The sequence below is a fragment of the Taudactylus pleione genome, unplaced genomic scaffold (genome assembly GCF_031769625.1).
Source record: "Taudactylus pleione unplaced genomic scaffold, aTauple2 ptg000282l, whole genome shotgun sequence".
NCBI classification, from domain to species: domain Eukaryota; kingdom Metazoa; phylum Chordata; class Amphibia; order Anura; family Myobatrachidae; genus Taudactylus; species Taudactylus pleione.
In genome coordinates, this window is record NW_028284684.1 from 12,583,818 (window position 1) to 12,608,401 (window position 24,584).

General features: G+C 43.7%; 1 protein-coding gene across 1 annotated transcript in view; it reads right to left on the reverse strand.

Moving 5' to 3' along the window:
* The window catches only part of AACS (acetoacetyl-CoA synthetase), a 172,885-nt gene that overhangs the window by 33,662 nt on the left and 114,639 nt on the right, over nucleotides 1–24,584 (reverse strand). The window contains exons 8-10 of the mRNA XM_088482114.1: nucleotides 15,482–15,632; nucleotides 10,373–10,453; nucleotides 8,971–9,095 (exon numbers count right to left, since the gene is read on the reverse strand). Of these exons, the coding sequence (XP_088338240.1) occupies nucleotides 8,971–9,095; nucleotides 10,373–10,453; nucleotides 15,482–15,632 (357 nt within the window). The remainder of the gene's footprint in view (nucleotides 1–8,970; nucleotides 9,096–10,372; nucleotides 10,454–15,481; nucleotides 15,633–24,584) is intronic.

Consider the following 24,584-nt stretch of genomic DNA (forward strand, 5'->3'; position numbering starts at 1 on the left):
AAATTAGCCACCAATTTATCCACACTGGTATTGCACAGCTAGAGGTGTGCCTTATTTTCATACTCTCTAATATGCAGCTAGGTTTTTACTACTGATACTGCAGGTCTGGGACGTTTAGTCAACAGTTATGTCGACATGCTTAGTATGTCGATAGTGACCATGTCGACATTCATCATGTGTACACGATTGACATGTCAACATGATAGACTGTTGAGAAACGACCCCTGGTGGTCTAGTGGTGTCTTACCTGGTCCCGGCGGCAGCGTCGTGTTCTGGATCACGGCGGTCATGTGAGGAGAAGTTCCGGTGACTAGATCTGAGGAGTGGTGCTCTTTTGAATATTCGTCCCCCTAACTCTAATCCAGTGGCGTAACTAGGGTATTTGGAGCCCAGGGCAAATTTGAAAATTGAGCCCCCCCATAAAACACCCCCCCATTGAGGGCGCGCGTGTCGAAAAATGGGCGTGGCCACTGAAAAATGGTCACTGTGAACATTTTTCAATTTGCACCTTAATGCAGTGCCCCTTATACAGTCCCCCCTATGCAGTGCCCCTAGTAGTGGTCCCCCTTATTTAGTACCCCCAGTATACAATGCTCCCAGTAGTGGTCCCTCTTAAGCAGGCTCCCAGTAGTGCCCTTATACAGTACCCCCATTAGTGGTCCCCCTTATGCAGCCCCCGATTAGTTCACCTTATACAGGCCCCCAGTAGTGATCCCCCATATGCAGTGCCCCTTACACAGTTCCCCCTGTAGTAGTCCCCCTTATGCAGCCCGCCATTAGTTCCCCTTATACAGTGCCCCCAGTAGTGATCCCCCATATGCAGCACCCCAGTAGTGCCCCTTATACAGTGCCCCCTGTAGTTGCCCCCCCTATGCAGTGCCTCCTGTAGTGGTTCTCCCTTTTCAGTGCCCCCTGTAGTGGTCCCCCCTGTGAAGTGCCCCCAGTAGTAAGCCCCTTATATAGTGCCCCAGTAGGAGTCCCCCTTGATGCAGTGCCCCCAATAGTAGTGGTCCCCCCCAGTAGTGGTCCCCCAACAATGCAGTGCCCCCAGTAGTAGTCCCCCCTACACAATGCCCTTTATAGTGGCCCCAGTAGGAGTCCCCCTTAATGCAGTGTCCCCTGTAGTAGACCCCAGTAGTGGTCCCTCCCAATGCAGTGCCCCCAGTAGTATCCCCCCCGAGTAGTAGCTCCCAGTAGTGGTCCCGTGCCCCCCCTCGAAGCAGTGCCCCCAGTAGTAGTCCCCTCTTTAGTAATAGTCCCCCCCCTGTAGTAGACCCCAGTAGTGGTCCCCCCCCCCCCCCGAAGCAGTGCCCCCAGTAGTAGTCCCCACCTTAGACTCCTCCCCCCCCGATAAATACACACTGAAATGAAACAATAAATAAAAGTAAACATTCTTACCTGAATCCACGCTGCAGTCCGCACTTCAGTCCTCCCGGGCTGGCGCGCTCTGCATTATGGGAGAGACGTCATGATGTCATGACGTCTCTCCCATTACCCACTGCAGGAGCCGGAAGGGAGCCGGCTCTTGCAGTGGGCGCTGCGGCTGCAGCAGTCAATGAGCGTCTATCTGACGCTCATTGACTGCTGTTTAACACACATCGCCGCCAGAACTGGCGGTGATTTGTGTGCAGCAGCAGCAGCCAATGAGAGTCTGTCTGACCTCATTGCCTGCTGATTCACACACACATCGCTGCCGCTCGGCGGTGATGTGTGTGCAGTAGCAGCAGCAGCCAATGAGAGTCGTCTGACTCTCATTGGCTGCTGGTTAACACACACATCGCCGCCAGCGCTGGCGGCGATCTGTGTGTCAGCACAGCCTGAGCCCGCCCGCCTGCCACCCTCCTCCTGGCGCTATTGGGCAAGCGTTCAGGGGGAGGGAAAGGGCTCAGCTGTGCAGCACAGGATCGGCGCTGGGAAGCCTAGCGCCGGTCCTGTGTAGATGTGTAATGCTGACCGCACACACTGCGGTCGGCACTACACTGGCTAACTAGGGCGGGCCGGTACCGTGGCCGGCGGCGCCCCCCCCCCTGCACGCCCCCGGTTCCACGGCAACCAGGACACGTGCCCCGATCGCCCTGCCCTAGTTACGCCACTGCTCTAATCCATACCCCTAACAATCCCTCTAGTCCCTAACCCCCCCTCCCTCGCTCCACAACCCAAGCCTAACATCCCCCTGCAGACCAATCCAAACCGTCGGCGATATTTAAAAGATGTCAACATTGTGAACAGGTCAACATTCTGAGGATGTAACCAGATCCCAATATCGCAGACATGCAGACAATTCACTTACATTTTTATCAAGTAAAAAAGGAAATATGTTTTTTAGCTGAAAGAATATTATAACTTCCCCAGAAAGCTAAGTGAAGAGACCCAGCGAAAAACAAGTTATAGTGCAAATAAATAAACTATGGATAATAGTTCAAATGAATAAACTTAGTGAGAGAAGACAAGTATGTAAAACATATTTTTACTATGTTATTTTCCTAGTGACATTTTTATGAGTACAGTTCATTAGAAAGGACGATAAAGCATCTCCTGTAAGGTTCACTTCCTATTTTTGCGCTTGGAAAGATGTATTCAGTTTCTAACTAGTTTACCATCTATTCATGGGGAGAACTCCAATTTAAATAGAAGAATATAAAGTAGATAACAAATTAGAATAATAACACTTATGTTTAGGCGAATGCATCCGAACCCAGGGGATACAGGAGACCCCAACAGAGCAATCCAATATAGGATTTAGCATGAAATTAAAATCTCCAAATCACCAATAGGAGAACCGTTCCAATGTAGGTAAAATCCTGCAAGAGGATTGTAGTTTATTGGGAACATAAAAATCAGCCCAAGTACAGGTAACAATATTGATCTGGCCTTCAAGAAATAAATATCTCCACTCATATTCCCACTATATACCTATGAGCTTAAATGGAACATGCTGGGAAAAATGATAAAGACTCCTCTGGCTTTATCACCAGAATACACACAGCCTTTCAATATGTAAAAGAACTCACAAATAGCATTTGGGTACCTATTAAAGGCATTAAAATACTTAAGTATTGACCAGAACCTTGTGAAAAGTGAAAGCTCATCCGAGGATCAACACTACAATACACTTGTTAGCCATCAATAAAATAGTCCTTTGAGGAAACCCAGTATAAGACCACAGTGCTCGCCTCTTTTGTAAAATGAGCAGAGAGATCCTGAAAGAGAGTAATCTCACGGGGTTATCACACAGCAGAGGTTATCACACAGCAGAGGCTTCTGCAATTTAGCCTCTCTCATGGTTTCCTCTGTTGTGGAATAAAACTGACAACAGCTGAAGCCTCTTGAAATATCTGAGGTTGACCTCTCAGGTTTCAGAGCCCTAGAAGCTTGCTCTATTTAAGTCTTTCAGACAACAATAATTTCCATATTGCCATCAAATCCTCAGGTATATCAAAAGGAATTTACGTAAACCTTGTACTACAAGATGCTTTTCAACATCATGAAGTTGCTAGTGTAGCTGAATGGAATCAGCCTGCTTGAAAATAGTTTTCTCCAGGTCTGCAGCAGAGTTTGTAATGGGATCTTGCAGTATTTCTACACCTGAAATTCTGTACCTAGTGGAGTTAGGCTGCCCTTTATCACTGAGATCACACCTCTTTATAGTAGAACTTCACTGATGTCAGCAAACGCCTTCTTTGTAGGCAAGGATTTTAAGTATAAGAAGATCTCCAGGGATTCTTCGCTGCCTACTAAGTCCTCATATTCAGACTCTTGATTTTGGCGATAAAGAGGCAGGAGCGCTATATCATCCATTCCATGTGAGGATGAAGTGTCCCCTGCTACAATGAACTTCACATAAATGAATTTGCTTTAACAGTTCATGGAGGATTCCTCTATCTTTCCCCATGTGTGCACTACAGAAATACAAATAAAATATTCTTTCTTGATAGCAGACAGACACATGGCATCTAGCATATTCCTATATTAAAAGTACATAGGGGCCGATTCAGTGGTGGATGCTTTTACGATTTTTGCAGAGTTGGACGATGTTTAGAGGACTGTGCATGTGTCGCAATACAGCTACGATGTCGGTTTCAGTGCACTGTAGACGCTGGAGACGTTGCACAAACCGAAGGCATGTCGTCTCCGTTTTGTGGGAATGCCAAAGCCAGTGTCTATGTCTTCCAACACAGATTCACTGATCTTACCAGCTTAGATGCAGTGGACATCGTGCTTAACCCTAGGGTTACTCAGATGTCCGATGATGCGACCGATGGTTGCGATGTTGATCCGATGTTGCGTCCAGATCAGAGAAGCCTTCAGTGGGCATCTTTTTATGCTTCCGCGAGCTTTTACATGTTTTAGACGGCATACGTTTATGATGCCGGCAGTCACAATGCCGACCGCCAGAATCTAGACTACAGAATCCCAGCGAGGGGGGGGGTTAGGTTTAGGGTTCCCGGAGGGGACATAGTGTTGGAAACCCCACTGGGAGGTTAGGTTTAGGCTAGGGGGAGGGAGGGCTAGGCACCCCTGGGGGAAGGTTAGGGTTAGGCACCCCCCCAGGGGACTTAGGTTTAGGCGGCGGGGTAGGGGGGGATAGGTTTAGGCACCTAGAGGGGGGATTAGGGTTAGGCACGGGGGGGGGGGAGGTTAGGGTTAGGCACCCTAAAGGAGAGTTAGGGGGTAGAGTTAGGTTAGTAAGTACTTACCTTCTAGACGATCGGGATTTCCTTCCAAGTGCGGCCGGCGGTGTATCATACCGAATCCGCCTCGCCCTTGGTGCCCTCCTTTGAATAAGTCAAGAGCTGCTTTTGACTGCTATGCTCTGCTGAATTCAGTGACAGCATAAATAGCTCAACATAGTCATTATTAGACAGAGGATTGAAGTTCAGCAGCAGATTTGGGCTAAAAAAGCTAATTAAATATCTCCTTGAGGAATCCTACATGTCATCCAGCTCTTTCTATCTGCTTCCTTTTTGCTGTCCTAAAGGTTGGGATCAATAACTTACACGTTATAATAACACATATTGGGTCAAATGTAATAGGGTGACAGTTTACAAAATGTGACAATTTAGCAGTAAACTCTGACACTTTTTAAACTTGCCCAATGAGTCAGAGAACATGCAAACTCGCATGTTTTTAGACTAAAAAAAAAGCTCACGATTTAAACTCTCATTCAGATTTTTTCCCATTTTGAAGATAAAACTCTCACCCTATTACACTTTGCCCATTTTAAAAATTTGAACCTGCCCTTTTAGAACTAAAAAAGTTAACACACACATATATATATATATATATATACTTAGACATACAGTGCATCCGGAAAATATTCACATCGCTTCACTTTTTCCACATTTTGTTATGTTACAGCAGGGGTTCCCAGCCATGGTCCTCAAGGCACAATAACAGTCCAGGTTTTAGGGATAGCCATACTTGAGCACAAGTGACTTAATTAGTATCTCAGTTATTTTGATTTAACCCTCTGTGCACAATCATGGATATCACTAAAACCAGGACTGTTAGTGTGCCTTGAGGACAGAGGTTGGGAATCACTGTGTTACAGCCTTATTTCGAAATGGAATAAATTAAAGTTTGTCCTCAAAATTCTACACACAATACCCCATAATGACAATGTGTAAAAAGTTTTTGAGATTTCTGCAAATTTTATTAAAAAACAAAAACTAAGAAATCACCTGTACAAGTATTCACAGCCTTTGCTCAATACTTTGTTGATGCACCTTCGGCAGCAATTACAGCCTCAAGTCTATTTGAATATGATGCCACAAGCTTGGCACACCTATCTTTGGGCAATTTCGCCCATTCCGCTTTGCAGCACCTCTCAAGCTCCATCAGGTTGGATGGGAAGCGTCGGTGCACAGCCATTTTCAGATCTCTCCAGAGATGTTCAATCGGATTCAAGTCTGGGCTCTTGATGGGCCACTCAAGGACATTCATAGAGTTGTCCTGAAGCCACTCCTGCTGAAAGATAAACAGTCGCCCCAGTCTGAGGTCAAGAGCGCTCTGGAGCAGGTTTTCATCCAGGATGTCTCTGTACATTGCTGCATTCATCTTTCCCTCCTGACTAGTCTCCCAGTTCCTGCCGCTGAAAAACATCCCCACAGCATGATGCTGCCACCACCATGCTTCACTGTAGGGATGGTATTGGCCTGGTGATGAGCGGTGCCTGGCACTGACGCCAAAGAGTTCAATCTTTGTCTCATCAGACCAGAGTCTCGTGGTCTGGGAGTCCTTCAGGTGCATTTTGGCAAATTCCAGGCAGGCTGCCATGTGCTTTTTACTAAGGAGTGGCTTCCGTCTGGCCACTCTACCATACAGGCCTGATTGGTGGATTGCTGCAGAGATGGTTGTCCTCCTGGAAGGTTCTCCTCTCTCCATAGAGGAATGTTGTACCTCTGACTGAGTGACCATCGGGTTCTTGGTCACCTCCCTGACTAGGGCCCTTCTCTCCCGATCGCTCAGTTTAGATGGACGGCCAACTCTAGGAAGAGTTCTGGTGGTTCCGAACTTCTTCCATTTACAGATGATGGAGGTCACTGTGCTAATTGGGAACTTCAAAGCAGCAGATACTTTTCTGTACCATTCCCCAGATTTGTGCCTCAAGACAATCCTGTCTCGGAGGTCTACAGACAATTCCTTGGACTTCATGCTTGGTTTGTGCTCTGACATGCACTGTCAAGTGTGGGACCTTATATAGACAGGTGTATACCTTTCAAAATCATGTCCAATCAACTGAATTTACCACAGGTGGACTCCAATTAAGCTGTAGGAACATCTCAAGGATGATCAGTGGAAACAGGATGCACCTGAGCTCAATTTTGAGCTTCATGGCAAAGGCTGTGAACACTACTGTACATGTGATTTTAGCTTTTTTTTTTTAATTAAATTTGCAAACATCTCAAAAAAAACTTTTTACACGTTGTCATTATGGGGTATTGTGTGTAGAATTTTGAGGACAAATATGAATTTATTCCATTTTGGAATAAGGCTGTAACATAACAAAATGTGGAAAAAGTGAAGCGCTGTGAATACTTTCTGGATGCACTGTATATAAAGAAATTCCACGATTTTCATGTGCCGCAGTAATAAAAGATGTAACTTGTGTCTTTACTACAAATATGACTCAGGTTGCTGTATTAGTCTTAACCCTATAGTAATTTCAATAGTTCTACAAATAAACTAAATAATCATTTGAAAAGATTTTATGGCATAACCAGAGTGGTCTATTTACTCTGTACACTTATCTTTCCATGGCTGTATTTTGACATGCACATATCTACAGTTAGTTGCAAATACGCAGTCATTATTGACTCAGAAATTGCACAAGCTCTATGGGATGTGCAAAGGATATGCGCAAGTCAACATCGAATACCAAGGCTGTCTGACTTGTGTCTGCGTGTGCCAAATGTACTGAACTTACATGTGACTGCCCCTGACCTGCGTCTCCTTTGCTGAACCAAAAATATGGGCATACGTTTTGGTGCATGTACTGTACAAAGTGTAAAATTGTACACAAATCACATTTCTCACAAGCACAAACTCTGAATCAGTCCCCAGATGTGTCAATGAAACCTCTCCATATAAAGTATATATTATTGCCACAATTGTTATATAAGAAAGTATGCTACTGCATATATTGGATTATTCAGTCATATATCTAGATACATTTCCACAAATAAACATTGTGTTTTTTCTTGTTACCATGATACTTCACATTCACTAATAGTCCACGCTCACTAATGTCAGAAGATTGAATTATTTGTTTCAACTACAACTAGGGCCCGTATTCAATCAGCCACTAAAAGTCGGAATCCGCAAAAAAGTATCGCCGATTGCATCTTTTCGCCTGTCGGAAAAGTATCGCCGTATTCAACTGCATCCGCTTGTCGTGCTCTCGAAAACGCAATACAATGTAACAGGCGAAAAAGATTCATCTCTGATTAGGTGGAGAAAAGAAAATCGCTATTGTGGGTGAAAAGGTGGGGAAACTACTCAGCACCCTTGGGACAGCCCTTCCAAAGGATAACTGCGTAATAAAAAAAAACCTTAAAAAAAAACGTGGAACACCCCAAAAAAGCACTTTGAAAAAGGGGGCGAAAAAGTGCAAAGTGGGGGTACAAACATAAAAACTAGTGAAATAGACTTTGGGGGGTCTGCAAGTATGGGTGAGGTGTTTTTTTGATTGCAGGTGTTTGCTGAAGGTGCGGTTTTTTATGTTTTTTTAAACTTAACTTTTGCGACTTTAAACCATGCCTGCACCCATTTTCAAGTACCCCAAATTTGACAGGACGACTTATTTTCACACAAAAAAACTGCTTAATACTATTTCTTCACCACTTGTGCAAAGACGCTAATTAGAAGAAATTGACACACCTCAAGTACCCCAAATAGCTTTATTAGGGCTATTCGGGGGCCATGTACATTGATCCCCAATGTTAGTGCATCTTTTAGGGGGTGTCAGGCTGAATTCCACAATTCTGTCAGCACTTTTCGCCTGATTTGCATTCGCCAGGTTGCGTTTTCACTTCTTTTGGAATTGAATAGTGCGAATCACGCGTGATAAGTTTCCGCGGCTAAAATATGCGATGTAGGCGAAAAGTACGGCAGGCGAAAAAGTATCGCAGGTGCGAAACTAATTGAATACGGCCCTAGGTCAGGGACGTGCAGTCAGGGTAGGCAGGGCCTCCCCGGTCATACTCCCTCTCCTATTATACTCCCTGTCATGCTCCAAAGTCTTGATATAAAAACTGTGTTTCTATACATGTGTGGCTCCCCAGCCACTGACCTCGCGTCACTGAACTAGGTTTAGAACATCCACAAGACAAACCCTCACACAGAGCACCTGTATAGTCACTGCTTCATTACCCCACAGGTTCATCTGTGCTTCTCAGTGGACATATAGAAGATTGCACTATGCAACTTTACAGGACTCATATTTTGCAATTGGGTAGGGATGCGACTTACCCTAGTCGGTCCACAAGATCCCATAGCACATTTGGACTGGGAACAAGAGGAGAGCCATCATACAGCACCACAGAGGCTCCAGTTGCTATTACTGTAACCAGCCAGTTCCACATCATCCATCCAGCCTGTAAAATAAGAAACACATGCCAATACCTTCCTCATTAGAAACAAAAAAAAAGTGTGTTCAACCAACCATTCAGTAACGTTAGATATTTACAAATGCAGGGACATAACGTTTTGGAAAAGCTCAAAACTTAATTATTAAATCTATATACCGGTAATATATTAGAGTAATTTAAGTTGGTTACTGGGAAAATCCATTTGATCTTTAATTTGTATTTTGTTGATTATGAAGTTGTTAAAACCTTCTGACAAAGGCTGCAGCATGACAGCAGTTCGATAGCAGCACATGCCCGTGCCTTGGGTGGCATGGCCTCATCTCACAAGATTCAATGGGATAAAATAATTATCACTTCAAAGAACAGTTTATAAGTAGGCATGGTAAATCACAAGAGGCGTTTCTAAGGGTTGGGTACGGGATCCCGGCTGACGAGATGTCAGTAGTCAGAATACAGACAGCGTCATCCCAACAGTCAGAATCCCGACCCAATAAATAAGTGTTCGCACCCTAACTCAGCCTAAACCTAACCCTTCCTCCCTGCAGACCAACACTCCCAACAGCCTAACCCTACCCCCTGCAGCCTAACCGTAACCCTCCCCCTAACCCTAATACTCACAGTCGGGATGCCGGCGGTCAGGATTCTGGCGCTGGTATTCTGAGCGCCGGAATCTCGACCACCGGGTTTGTAACTACATCCCATTTCTAAATATAAACAGTTTGGATGCATGACTATTACATCACATAGAGGTGTGTTGGACACGGATATCCCTGCAGAGAATTGCTTTCCTACTCTGTGCTGCTGATTGGCAGCAGGATGTCCTAGCTGCCCCTCACCCACTCACCCAGTGTGAAATCTGTCAATACATAGGACATGCAGAAGATAGTGGCACTTAAATATTTTCTGCTGCTGGTCTAATTCTAGCCCTCTGACTTGACCACTTTACCTCCTGCCTATTGTGTTTTTATTTATTATTATTTTTTTTAGAAAACTAAAATGAGTGATAAGAACTTTGTCAAACGCACCTAAACAAAGGCTAGGGGGTATATTTACTAAAATGTTGGTTTTTAGAATTGGAGATGTTGCCAATAGCAACCAATCAGATTCTACTTAACATTTATCCTGCACCTAGATAATAGCTAGAATCTGATTGGTTGCTATTGGCAACATCTCAACTTCTAAAAACCTGCACTTTAGTAAATATAGCCCTAGGTCAGCTATGTGTTGTGCACCATATTTGAAATTTGCTAAGAAGTACTGTGATCCACAAGAGAGTATATTACCGTGGTGTAGTACATGATGATATCACTGCTTGTAGTATTGCCATGTAAAATGTGCTCACATAAATGCTTTATCAGGGTTCCCTAAGGAAAAAAAAAGAAGATCCCTTATCAGACAGGGTGTACATTAAACACGTAAAAATAATGTTTGTTATCATACAGCATCCTTAGCTTAATAGAAAACTAAGGAGAAAATAAATATTATAGGAAGCACACTGTGCATGAAATCTCTATGAGACATCACATTACTCATCTGCTCCTGACTAACTGGCTGCCTATTAAATAGGCTGACATACCAGCTAGTAACTTATTTTACATTGGGTGCTTATTGTGAGGGGACCATCTCCCTTTAATAGAGAAGAAGAATAAAGAAGAAGTAGGTAAGTACATATTGATACCACTGCAGTATGGAAAATGTTAGGGGGTAATAATTGAAGGAACAATTATAAAAATAGTACTTGGTCATAATTAACTATTCAAATAAGGGGGAGCTATTAACTAATTAATTAAATATGGGGACACAATTACCATTCACATAAATATGGGTGTAATATTAATTAGAACAATAAAAAGAGGAACTATTATATATAGAAAATAAGGCACAATTTTATATATAGAAAGCAAGAGAGAAAGAAACCTATTTACCTTCGTTCCCTGGTACCCACAGGACAATAGTACCAGTTGGGCCAGACATGCCCAAGTGCGGGCTTTGAGCGTCCAATTAGAGGGCTGGGACCAACACTAATTAGTAAATAAGGTGGTGTTTTTTCTTTTTTAAAAGTGAAGGCTTGGTTTTCCTTGGTTGCTATAGCGTTGCAGCATGAAAGCTATCTGTATAGAACTCGTAAAACAGAAGCTAAATATGACAAGATATGGTCCAGATGGCTCTCCTCGAAATATGCTTCCCCGCGTCGGCCTGACTGAAGAATTTATAAAAATTTTAGGTTGTGATGTTAATTCTTTCTCCCCTACATCCCTTCTTAGATTAATATGGGATTTGTTTAAGTGTTGGCTTATTATGAAAATGGTACAGTATGTGCCACTCCACACATTTTGTTTGTTTATTTGCGGTTTTGAATGTGTGACTTTCAAATTTTTTATTTCTCGCTGATATCTATATACTCTGTTTATATAACCATGAGTATCTGTGCACTGTGATGATATGCCTTTGCTGTGTTTTAGCAGCTGCGAAGCATGTACTTATTTTTTTCTGTAATTTCATATCAAAATCAATAAAAAAATACTAAATTAAAAAAAAAAAAAGAAAAAAGGGAAATAATGGCAGTGTCTCCTAAACCATATGCTGTATCAGATAAACTGCATGAAATATAGGCCTCCAAACCACCAGATCATAAATATGGCAAGTTGGAGGGCAAAATCACCTGCGTTGAGCAGCAGTTTTGAAACTTGCAAAAAAAAAAAAATCAATCATGTGACGGAATCGGTATGCTTGGTTCAAATCCCGGCAGCGGGATTTCAATTATCCCTGTATTCAATTTCAAAGACTTTTCGCAGGTTCAAAAAGTTTTTGAAAAAAAATGGGGATAACTTTTCACCATGTTTTACATGGCGAAAAAAAGTGCAGAATTGGGCTTTAGGGGTGCAGGCTTAAAAAAAAAAATAAACCTGCACCCCTGGGAATAGCCCCTAAATATGAACTGTGTCAAAAAAAAAAAAAAAAAATAGGGACACCCCAAAAAAATAATAAAAATTTTGGGGCAAAAATAAAAAAAAAAGGCAAACAGTGTTTAAAAATAGCCCAATAGGTTCAGGGGTACTCTAAGTATGCGGCAGGTGTTTTCTAGAATAAGCTATTAGCGGCAGGTACATTTTTGCAGAATTTTAAAAAAATTAGTTTAGGGACTTAAAAATATGCTAGTACCCATTTTCATGTACCCCAAATTTGAAGTAACCACTTAAAAAATCGAAAAAACAAACCTAAGTGCTCTTCTGTATCACTTGTTCTAATGTCGGAAAAAAACACCTGCCACGGCTATTTAAAAATGCAGAACACATTCTGCAGGGCTAAACGAGGGTACCCACAGTGATTCCCCATGTCTGGACATCTTTAGGGGGGTCCTAGGAACAAAACCCGAAAATTCCCGAATTTTTAGCGATACTTACCTTTCCGCAGGCTCACGTTTTCGCTGCTTCCTAATTGAATACGGGATAAAGCGGGTGCGCGCCTGATACTTTATCCCAGGAAAATCTCCGATGTGGAGCAAAAAGTCCAGCACGGACTTTTCGCTCCCTAATTGAATACGGGCCAAAGTGTTTTTGCAAAACTTCTAAAGGAGGATTAATATTGCTGGAAAATGCTAGTTATCTTTTTTAACACAATCATGTCTGAAAAAATTTACAAAGATTCTTTCAGCAGTGAAATTGTTAATGTGACGCCTGCAGTCTCACACACTGTATTTCTCATAGAGTTGCTGAGGACACAGCAGCTCTATAGGTGAGACTTCACATCGCAGTCAGCAGCCAGACTCGTACACCGTTGACACTTTTTTCAACTCTGCTGACGTTATAGTTAGAGGAGTAAAGTAAATGGTCTGTGATAACAGTTTGTTTCTGCATTCTAAGATCTGCAGTGCAACAACAACAGTGATCTTCCTTGGATGAGGCAGATACGATAACACAATGTAACAGAATTCATAGAATACAACTACAAGCAGTCAGAATACAGCATTTTCACAAACCCATATACGTAGTTGTGGTCATTATGGCTTATGTAGGTCTATAGCTGCATACACACAATTTACGATTTTTGTAACTTCCCTTAATGAAAATCGTTCAGTTGGTGCATACACACGTAACAAATTTTTGAACGATTTAACTAAAACGATGTCGTTATCGTTCAATAATTGAAAAAAATCGTTCAGTTTCTGAGTTATAACAATGAACGATTATCGTTCATGTGCGTTCCCGTTTGTAGTTTATTCTGCCTGGCCAACTGAACGATTTTCATTAAGGGAAGTTACAAAAATAGTTTGTAGTTCAAAAAATCGTTCATTACACTTTAAAAAATCTGCCAGAAAATCGTTCAGAAAATCGTTGGTAACAAAATCGTTGTGTGTGTATGCAGCTTTGGTATTCACATTTGGCTGTCATATATGAGAGCCCAAAGCAATGTTTTCCAACTCCAGTTCTCAGGGACCCCTAACAGTGCATGTTTTACAGATCTCCTCAGTATTACACGTAAAATAATTTGGTCCACCAGTGGATATTTTTAAAATGTATGAGCAAAGAATGACTACATCTGTGCACTAAGAGATATGCAAAATATGTACTTTTAGGGCTATTTCACACACAACTTTTTTTACCGATGTTTAACTTCAGCAGAAGTTACAGATACATTAGGGCTTCCACACTGCACGAACACGGCACAGTCGCCGTGTTACAGTCATGATAACCACTGACTAGGATGGCTGCCGTCCACGGTTTCAGTTTTAAAGATTGAAAAGAGATTGTAACACACGGCAATAACATTACACAAAACCACTGTGTGTGAAAGGGACTGATCCACAGGAAAAAAAATTAAATAATTTCTGTCCGGACAAAACTGTTGTGTGTGAAAAGAGCCTTAGTCTGCCGTCCTAGTCAGTGGTTATCACGGCTGTAACAGTGTGGAAACCTTAATGTATTTGTAACTTCCACTGAAGTTGAAACAACGGTAAAAAAAAAAGGTCAGTTTTTTTACAGGACGGATAAAAACAGTTGTGTGTGAAATAGCCCTTAACTAGAATAAAATATATTGCTTGTGTGTGGGGAATTTTGGTCACTAGAGAAGATCTTGGGGGTCATTCAGACCCGGTCGCAAGCACCGATGTGCTCGCAACCGGGTAGATGGGTAGCCCTGGGCACGTCCAGCGGCCTCACTGCGCGTGCGCAAGCCTTTTGCTCCAGAGCTCGCTACAAAAGGGGCGGCTGTCGATGTTGATCGACAGCTCGCCCCTTTTTGTAGGCGGGCCGGGGGGGTGGTTTCCAAAACTGAGGCGTTCCTTAAGGAACGACTGATCTGATCTGGTCTGAGGCGTTCCTTAAGGAACGACTGATCTGATCTGATCTACCGTTTTGTGGGCGGCCACACTGACATCATCAGTGATGTCAGTGGGGAGCTTCCTGCTCCATCAGAGCAGAAAGCTCCCTGGGGCTTGCGAGTGCCCAGACCCAACCTTAGGGTCTGGTCGCAAGCCCTGATGGTCGCGATGATGATCACCATCGCGACCATCACCATGGTCGCTAGCTAAGCTGACAGCTGCACCAAAAAACAAGAAGCGCCCGCCCTCATTCAGAGAGAGCGATCGCTTCTTGCGACCGCCTCTGAATGAGGTCCCTTGTCCTCTGTAAAAGTAGCAATACTGCCACACAAGTGCATATATCACAGTCTAACCAACACAAGCACATCAAAAGGACACAAAGTGAGGTGAAATTTTCTAGTTCTCAAAAAAAATAAATACATTTCTCGGCATGATTAATTTTACTCAGCCAACACCCCATTGTTATTTCCAATCTACTAAAGCAAATTCAGGCATTTTGGCTGCTGGAACTATGAGCAGAAAATTGAACAGTTAATGAGATCTCATTATTTTTATCTGGATACATGACCAGTTTTCTCAAATTTTTTTTTAATTTCCGAATTCAACTTTTCTGCTGACATGACCATGCCCATGCTAGAATGTCCATTACAATGAGATATGATTGCAGGTTCTTGTTCTGTTTGTCCAATGTTGAATATCAAAATAATGTATTATAATAATAATATCAGATATGATGTAACAGATGAAATGTTTACACAATCCATCAGACATATTTGCAGAGAACTACCATGGCAAGCTTTAAGGATAAATAAAATGAATATTTGTTCTGAGCATATAATTAGAAATTAGTAGCTTTAGGCAGTTTAAACTATTTTCACAACAATTAGTAGCTGAGCTTTTCGGAGACGTTTACAAATAGGCTAGCGATTTTATGTTATGGTAGATTTAATTTGGGTAGTTAAACTATGAGCTGATTTTAGGAGCAGATGCATTGGTTCTCACAAATACAGTATTACAACACAACAGATATCTGTCACCAGTCTTTTGCAACTAAACCAAAGTTAATACTTACTCCTGCTGAATGCACCATGCACTTGGGTGCTCCTGTGGTGCCAGATGAGTACATGATATATAGGGGGTGATTGAAGGGAAGCTGTTCAAACTCCAGCTGTGGTGACTGATCCCCGACTCTTCCAGTTGCTAGGAAGTCATCCAGGAACACACTGGGAAATAAAATAAAGACAAGAATATAAGGATAACCAAGTAATTTGTACATTACTGGAAGCCCCTGTATGAACCAACCATATAGATTATGAGGAGGAGGCAATATACAACTTTATTTGATGGCCATAGAGATGCTAGGGCCATCTCTTAGTGGCAACTTTATTAGGCACACCTTCTCTTTAATGGAAGTATCTAATCCGTCAATCATGTAGCAGCAACTCAATGCATAAAAGCAAGCAGACATGGTCAAGAGATTCAGTTGTTGTTCAGAACAAACATAATGGGGAAGAAATGCGACAGAAGTGACTTTTGACTGTGGATAAATTATTAGTCAGACATTGTGGTTTAAATATCTCAGAAACTGCTGATCTCCTGGGATTTTCATGCACAACAGTCTCTAGAGTTTACAGACGATGCTGCGCATTACAAAATATATTCAGTGAGTGGTAGTTCCATGGGCTAAAACCTTATTAATGAGAATTTAAAACAAAATGTCAAGGTTTAAGCTGACAGAAAGGAGACAGTGACCTAAATAACCATACGTTAGTGCCATGCAGAAGAGCATCTCTGAAAGCACAACTTATCGAACCTTGAAGTTGATACAGTACTAGATCACACAGGTTCCATTCATTACTGTCAGATAAGTACAGAGGCTACTGGCAAATTGGGAAAATTGTACCTGGTCTGGTGAAACTCTATTTCTGCTATAATATGCAGATGGTAAGGTCAGAATCTTGCATAAACAACATGAATACATGGACCCATTCTGCCTTGTGTGAACAGTTCAGTTTAATTTTGACCTTACGTCTTGTTCGAAATTCCTTTTACATGATAAAAGTGATGTTACTAGTTACACAAATGGCTCCTTTGATGATGTGGCATGTAGGGGGAGGGGGGGGTTCTGAGTACCCAAACGCCCGCCCCCCCCCCCCCATCCCTCTTATGAGCTGGCTGGGCACAGAATAGAGAGCCGCCGTCAGTGTCACTGATGAGTGTAGTACTGTCAGGTGCCACTAGATGCTTCCATCTCCATTTGTTCTGTCCCATCTGCCAAAAGTCGGCCTTGCAGTGCTGACCACAAACTGAAAGCTGAGCTGACTGAGGGATGGCATGCAGCCCAGAGGTGGGAGCATGCAGCGTGGGGGAGAGACCTGACTCAGGGGGATCCCAGAGATCCCAATCAGGAGGATCAATAGCTTGGATCCAACAGAGGAAGTTTTGGTTTTGTATGTGATCGATCTACAGTCTCTCTCTCTCTCACTTGCTCTGGGGGGTTTCTACATCTATCTACAGTGTCTTACTCCCTGGGGGCATCTACAGCTATTTACAGTCTTTCACTCTCTGGGGGGTTTCTATTTATCTACAGTGTCTCACCCTCTGGGGGGTTTCTACATCTATCAGTCTCTCACTCTCTGGGGGGTTTCTATATCTATCATCTCACTCTCTGGGGGGGATTCTACATCTACATAGTCTCACTCTCTGGGGGCTTTCTATATCCATCTACAGTTTCTCACTCTCTAGGGGTTTTCTACATCTATCTATATATCTACAGTCTCTCACTCTCTGGGGGGTTTCTATTTATTTACAGTCTCTCACCCTGGGGGGATTCTACATCTATCCACATAGTCTCACCCTCTGGGTTTTTTTTACATCTATCTATCTATCTATCTATCTATCTATCTATCTATCTATCTATCTATCTATCATCAGTCTTGCACTCTCTGGGGGGTTTCTATATCTTTCGTCTCAACTCTCTGGGGGGGGGGGGTTCTACATCTATCTACATAGTCTCACTCTCTGGGGGGTTTCTATATCCATCTACAGTTTCTCACTCTCTGGGGGGTTTCTACATCTATGTATATATATATATATATATATATATACACACAGTCTCTCACTCTCTGGGGGTTTCTACATCTATCTAGTCTCTCACTCTCTGTGGGGGGTTTCTACAACTATCCACCTCTACAGTCTCTCACTCTGGTTGTTTCTAGATATATTAATCTACAGTCTCTCATTCTCTGGGGGGATTCTACATCTCCACCATTTGGGTCTCAAGGTCCATGCAAGGGCAACAAAGCCATTTGGACCTTATTGGATGTTGCCCTATTGTTGCTGGTTGCAAAGGGGCCCCCATAACAGTTCAAGCTTCATTGCCCCAAAAATGTAGATCCACAACTGATTGTATATGAATTATGTACAATATTTTAGCATTTACTACTACCACTGTATAACCACATCTACTGTCGCAATCCAGGCACAGATATACTACTCTTCAATCCTTGAGTAAAGCAGGCACAAAAGCTAACCTGCAAAACTTGATGTATATTGCTTATACGGCCAGCTCTGCAAGCTAAGCACAATGGGCCTTTTTACCTCCACCCCACCTCAAATTAAGGATAGTAAAACATCATAACTGACTAGGCAAATAAATGAAATGACCCTTACCTATATAAGGCCCATGTCACGAATGACTCAGGAGGATCTCCTACTGAGGAGCTGAAAGCGGAGGTAGGGGTTATGGAAGGAATTGGAGGCGAGGGGCCTGGATGTATGACCTCCTCATCCACAAGAATCAGACGTTGGCGAGACCTGACCAAAGGCGCGGAGTCTAACCTGCTGGGAGGTGTTCACCAGTGACCCCACCAAGCGGGATATGGGTTTAAGCTTCACCCAGCAAGCAGGTCGCGGCCCTTTGGTCAGGTGTCCGATACACGTGGGAAATGGAGATTAGAACACAGATGAGGCCCAGGTGGTTGTACTTCAGAAAGAAGCACGAGCGAGGTCACAGTACGAGGATGTAGTACTGAGTATACAGACAAGGTATCAGATGACCGCTGGCACAGGAGGATGACACTGTAGTTGCACCAGAAGGATGTACTGAGTACACAGGCAAGGTGTTCAGACACACCGCTGGCTCAGGAGAATGACACTGTGGTTGCACCAGAAGGATGTACTGAGTACGCGGGCAAGGTGTTTCAGACACACCGCTGGCACAAGAAAGAACTAGAATAGACTCGAGAGTAGAATAGCAAGGGAACCTGGAACGAAGTGATGGCAAGCAAACACTAGTAGTAACGACGTTGTTCAGGCAACTTCCTGTTGTCCAGAGCCTGTTAAATATCCTAAGGTAGCAGTCCATTGGAAGGCAGCGTCAGCTGACAAATGACCATGCTACCATTGGACGGAGGGTCAGTCAGGTGATGAAGACTGTCATAGCTGCGCCCATGACGGCAACCTCGGTAACCAAATCAGGGAACAGCAACTGGAAGACAAGTGCACCTAAGGCATAATTCTCAGCACGTCACTCGCCGTCAGGGGAAGTGGGCGCTGTGGTGAGTAAGGGCCAATCCTAGGCCGGAATCTGACTGTACCCCCTGCTTTCAGGGTGGACTCCAGAGACCTACAAGGCTCATCAGGAAACTTTCTGTGAAAAGCTCGAACAAGTTGAGGAGCATGGATGTCGGAGGCATTAATCCATGCTCGTTCTTCAGGTCCGTACTCTTTCCAATCAATAAGGTACTGAAGGTAATTGGATCGATGTCGAGAATCCAGAATTCCCTCAACCTCAAATTCGATACCCTGTTGGGTCTGCACTTGAGGTGCTTTAGGAGAGGAAGGTTGAAATTGGTTAAGAATCAGAGGACGTAGTAGAGAGGTATGGAAGGTATTGAAGATATTCAGCTGAGGCGGAAGTTCTAATTTATACACCGCGGGATTAAGTACTCTGAGAATGCAGTAGGGTCCAATGAAGCATGGAGCAAACTTCATGCTCAGTACTTTTAAACGAATGTTCTTGGATGATAACCATACCCTATCTCCAATCCTCAGAAGGGAAACAGCAAGGCGTTTCTTATCAGCAAATTTTTTGTTAGTTACTTGAGGCTTTTTTCATGGAACAATAAATATTCTTCCATAAGACCGCAAATGAGTCTACCAGATTGGTTATGGCTGGTACCGCCATGGATGGTAATTCTTAGAAATCAGGCACTCGTGGATGTCTACCACAGACTGTGAAAAATGTAGTGGAATTAGAGGAAGAATGATACCTGAAATTATGTAAGAACGGCAAAGATTGACCCAGTCATCCTGTGAAGTTGATACAAAAAGTCTAATAAAATGTTTCCAACTCTTGGTTCACCCTTTCGGTCTGGCCATGAGTTTGTGGGTGGTATGCGGAGGAGAATTTTAATTTAATACCACAGGTTGCACACAGCGCTCTCCAGAAGTTGGCTACGATTTGCACCCCTCGACTGGACACTATCTATGTGGGTAGACCATGCAACCTGAAGATGTCCCGGATGAATAGTTTCGCCAATTGTGGAGCAGACGGAAGACCGACAAGGGGAATAAAATGGGCCATCTTTGAGAATCGATCCACGAGCACACACCCGAACAGTGTTATGTCCTCTGGACGGTGGTAATTCAGAAATAAAATCCATGGAGTCCACGGAGCAACTGGAACTGTCAGAGGACATAACAGACCCACGGTTTTATTGCGAGTGACTTTATGCTGAGCACACTTAGCACAGGACATAATGAAATCTCAAACTTCTTCATGGTAGGCCACCAGTAAGATCGCTGTAAGTCTTAAGTATGCCGGAATGTCCAGTGAAAAGGGAGGTATGGGCCCAAGTCAGTAAACTTTTCCGCAGTTGTGGAGCAACGAAGATTTTTCCAGGTGGAGGAGACAGGAGTTGAGTGGGTGCAAACACAAGGGGGTCCAGGATTCTGAGAACTTGAGGTTGATCCTCTTCCTCCTGTGCAGACAGAAAAGACAGAGACAGGGCATCAGCTTTCTTATTCAGAACACCAGAATGAAACTGAAGCTTGAAGTCAAATCTAGCAAAGAAGAGGGACCAACAAGCTTGCCTAGCATTTAACCGATGAGCTGTTTGGAGATATACCAGATTTTTATGACCAGTAATGATGGCGACAGGGAATCTAGCATTTTACAAAAGAGGTCGCCACTCTTCCAGTGCCAAGTGCATATCCAATAACTCCTGGTTACAGATGGCATAATTCTTTTCAGCTGGAGAAATTTTTTTCGCGAGAACAAACCACATGGAATCTTCCCATATTCAGCAGTTTCAGATAGCACAGCTCCCACTCCAACCGAAAAAGGGATCCACCTCTAATGTGAAGGATTTAGCAAGTTGTGGTTAGCGAAGGATTGGGGCTGTAGAGAACGCAGTTTTTAATTTTTGGAACGCCGTCACTGCCGAGGAAGACCATTGAGAAGGATTGGCTCCCTTTTTGGTGAGGATTTGCATATTAGATCAATTTAGCGTAGGGTTATGTCTTTTTAACCAAGGCAGACCTAAAACTAGTTCATAGGAGGTTTTAGGTCGGAACAGGAACTCCAACATTTCTTGGAGACATCCTACTCGGAGGGACACAGGGTGGATAGTGGAAATAGACTCACCCAGAATGATTTTGACATCCACCCCTGAAAGAGTTAGCTTGCTGGGTAGGGGAGTAATACCCAGGGTTTGCACCAAGGAATCAGAAATAAAATTCCCTGTAGCTCCGGAATCTACCAAGGCCTTCAAATCCTTTGTCCTTAACTTGTGGGAAAGGAACACTGTTAAGAGACTATCCATTAAGTGGGAAGGCTTGATCACTACCCCCAACTGGATGCTCCCAGAACCAGTTGGGTGTCTAGTTTCCCGCAAGAAGAGGACAATTCTTGAGAACGTGTTCCGGAGCTGCACAGTAAAGGCAGAGCTTATTCTGGAAGCGGCGATTACATTCTGCCGTGGTCAGCCGAGATTTAATGACTTGCCTTGGTTCTTCTTTACTTGTAGCTGGAGAAGAGGAACTTGTATACAAAAATGTCCGATCCCGAAAATGATCCCCTCGCCCTCTACTAGTCAATCGTCCCTATGGCGTAAGTCAATCTTGATGCATAGAGAGATTTCCTCGGAGAAGGACTCTGGAAGATCCCGAGAGGCTAACTCATCTTTCATTTTCTCCTAAAGTCTATATAAAAAGGTTGCCTTAAGAGCCTCCTCATTCCATTTTAATTCAGAAGAAATCATCTGAAATTGAACCACGTACTGTCCCACGGGCTCCTTGTCGGACTCGAAAGATATCAGAGGAAGTCGAGGCAGTACGGGTTTGGCTCGTCAATAATTCTTTCGAAAGAGGAAATAAAATTTTCATAGTTGGACACCAGAGGATCTGCTCGTTCCCATAGCGGAGAAACCCAATCCCAGGCGGTTCCAGCCAGCAATGAAATAATATAAGCCACCTATGACCTAGACTTAGGGAAATTGTGGCAGACATTCGAACTGAAGCTCGCATTAGTTGAGGATACCTCGGCAACGTCGTGGATTTCCATCAAAGCGTTCCGGGGATGCCAACTGAAGACGAGACTTCTGTGTTACAGGAACCAGGGGATGGACTGGAGGATTCGAAGGAGCAGACACCGTGTGAGGAGGGAGTAACGTGGCCAAGGTAGATTGGATGGAAAGTAATTCCCCAGAAAGCTCTTGCAAATATTGAGCCACTTGATGTTGTGCTGCCTCCTGATTGTCCATGTGAGAGGTGAGATCTTATAACGCCCCTGCACCCTGGGATCCTGGAGCTTCCATTTGGCCTGAACAAACTGTCAAGAATGACTCAGGGGAATCTCCTACTGAGGAGCTGAAAGCGGAGGTCCGGGGTTGTGGAAGGAATCGGGCCCTGGATGTATGACCTCCTCAACCAAGTATCAGATGTTGGAGAGACCCGACCAAAAGGCGCGGTGTCTAACCTGCTGGAAGGTATTCACCAGTGACCCCTCCAAGCGGGATATGGGTTTAAGCTGCACCCAGCAGGCAGGTCGCGGCCCTTTGGTCAGGTGTCCGATACACGTGGGAAATGGAGATTAGAACACAGATGAGGCCCAGGAGGTTGTACTTCAGAAGGAAGCACTAGCGAGGTCACAGTACGAGGATGTATACTGAGTATACAGGCAAGGTATCAGATGACCACTGGCACAGGAGGATGATGCTGTGATTGTACTCAAAGGATGTACTGAGTACGTGGGCAAGGTGTTTCAGACGCACCGCTGGCACAGGAGAGAACTAGAATAGACTCGAGAGTAGAACAGCAAGGGAACCTGGAACGAAGCGACAGCTAGAAAACACTAGTAGTAACGACGTTGTTCAGGCAACTTCCTGTTGTCCAGAGCCTGGTAGCAGTCCATTGGAAGGCAGCGTCAGCTGACAAATGACCATGCTACCATTGGACGGAGGGTCAATCAGGTGATGAAGATGGTCATGGCTGCGCCCATGATGGCAACCTCGGTAACCAAATCACGGAGCAGAAACTGGAAGACAAGTGCACCTAAGGCATAATCCTCAGCGCGTCACTTGCCGCTGCACCAGACGTCTGACTGCACGAGAAGTCAGGGGAAGACGGCACTGTGGTGAGTAACGGCCAATCCTAGGCCGGAACCTGACAGCCCAGCTCTCCAACTTATTAAGCAATTGGAATATTACCCACACAAAATGCTAAGCAGTTTACTGACATACTCACCAGTAAGAAAAATAAAAATAGGGTCGAAAAGGCATCTAAATAGAGAGGCAAAATGATAGTCTACAAAGCATTAATCCGGCCAGGTCTCCACATTTTGCTAGGATGTAAATAAAGGAACAGTCCTGTTCCAGCCCACCCAAGGACAAATAGAAAAATCCATGGAACACTGGAACAACAAATCCTGGATCCCCATCATATCCAATAGGCCCGGTGAATGGATCTTTGGAAGAACCACATCAGAATTGCAACACCCAGAAAGAGAGCAGATATCAGATCCGGATATAATCACATCCACTGAGAAGGATAAATGCAGGACAGGACCTTTCGTAGTGAACATGAAAGCTTCAGATTCAAAAATCAGTGATACAGCCATCCCAAACTTTGTATCCAATAGGACTGGAGAACAAATGTTCAGAGAAACCACAGTAGAATCAAAATACCCAGAAATGGAGTAGGTATCCTTTCCAATACATGAGATTGTATCTGAGTTTGATAAGTCCAGGACAGGATCTGTAGTAGAGGACACAAAAACAGGAGCAGTCTCAGGAATACCACACTGCGGGACCCGGCCATGGAGATAATCGGGCAACAGGTAAGTAGGCACTAGACAAAGAGCCCACCGGTGAACCTCAGGAGATGCAGGAAAGAATACCTCACACTATACAGAAATTCAAGATGGTACGTCCACGCAAACAGGATATATTAACAGGAAGAAAGCAGGAGAGCTGGCAAACACCTCCTACGCACTGCTACTCCAGGCCACGCCCATATTTCCCACTATGTTAATATGATTACTATGTCTTATTATTACTGTCACTGACAAACATTTTTGTGATAAACGTTTCTATTGGCAGCAGCCAACATAGAGCATCCAATATAAAAGGCAGAAGCTTTCATCTAGCACCAACACTACAGTCAATAAATTCATGATGCTACTCCCAACAGTGTGATGGGCATGGTTTACAAATATGATTCATTTATAAAATTACACATTTAATTTTTGCAGCAAAATACAAAAGGGAGGGAGAGGGAGAGGGAGAGATGCAAGAAAAGACCAGGTTCAACTTATTACAATGTACTAGGGTGATAGGATTCTGGAGCATATGGCACAAGAAGGGTTGAGAATGTGTACCGGATGAGAAATCAAGTGCCATAATTATATTCTACATAGTGTTTGCAATAGACTGTAAACCAGGATGTGTTTAGCAGGTACTTATCCATAACAAAATCCAAGGAGTATTGAAAAGTGCCTAAAAAACAAACATACGTATGCGGGTTTGGTATAAGAGATCTACAGTAAAAAAGTAGACAATGTCTAGATAGACACCAAATGGTAGACAGTCAATAGGTAGTAGTGTTCCCTCTAGGCCCGGTCGCCGGACCTAGAGAAAGGGCACTCTGAGCCGCAGCCCGAGGGTAGGGACGAT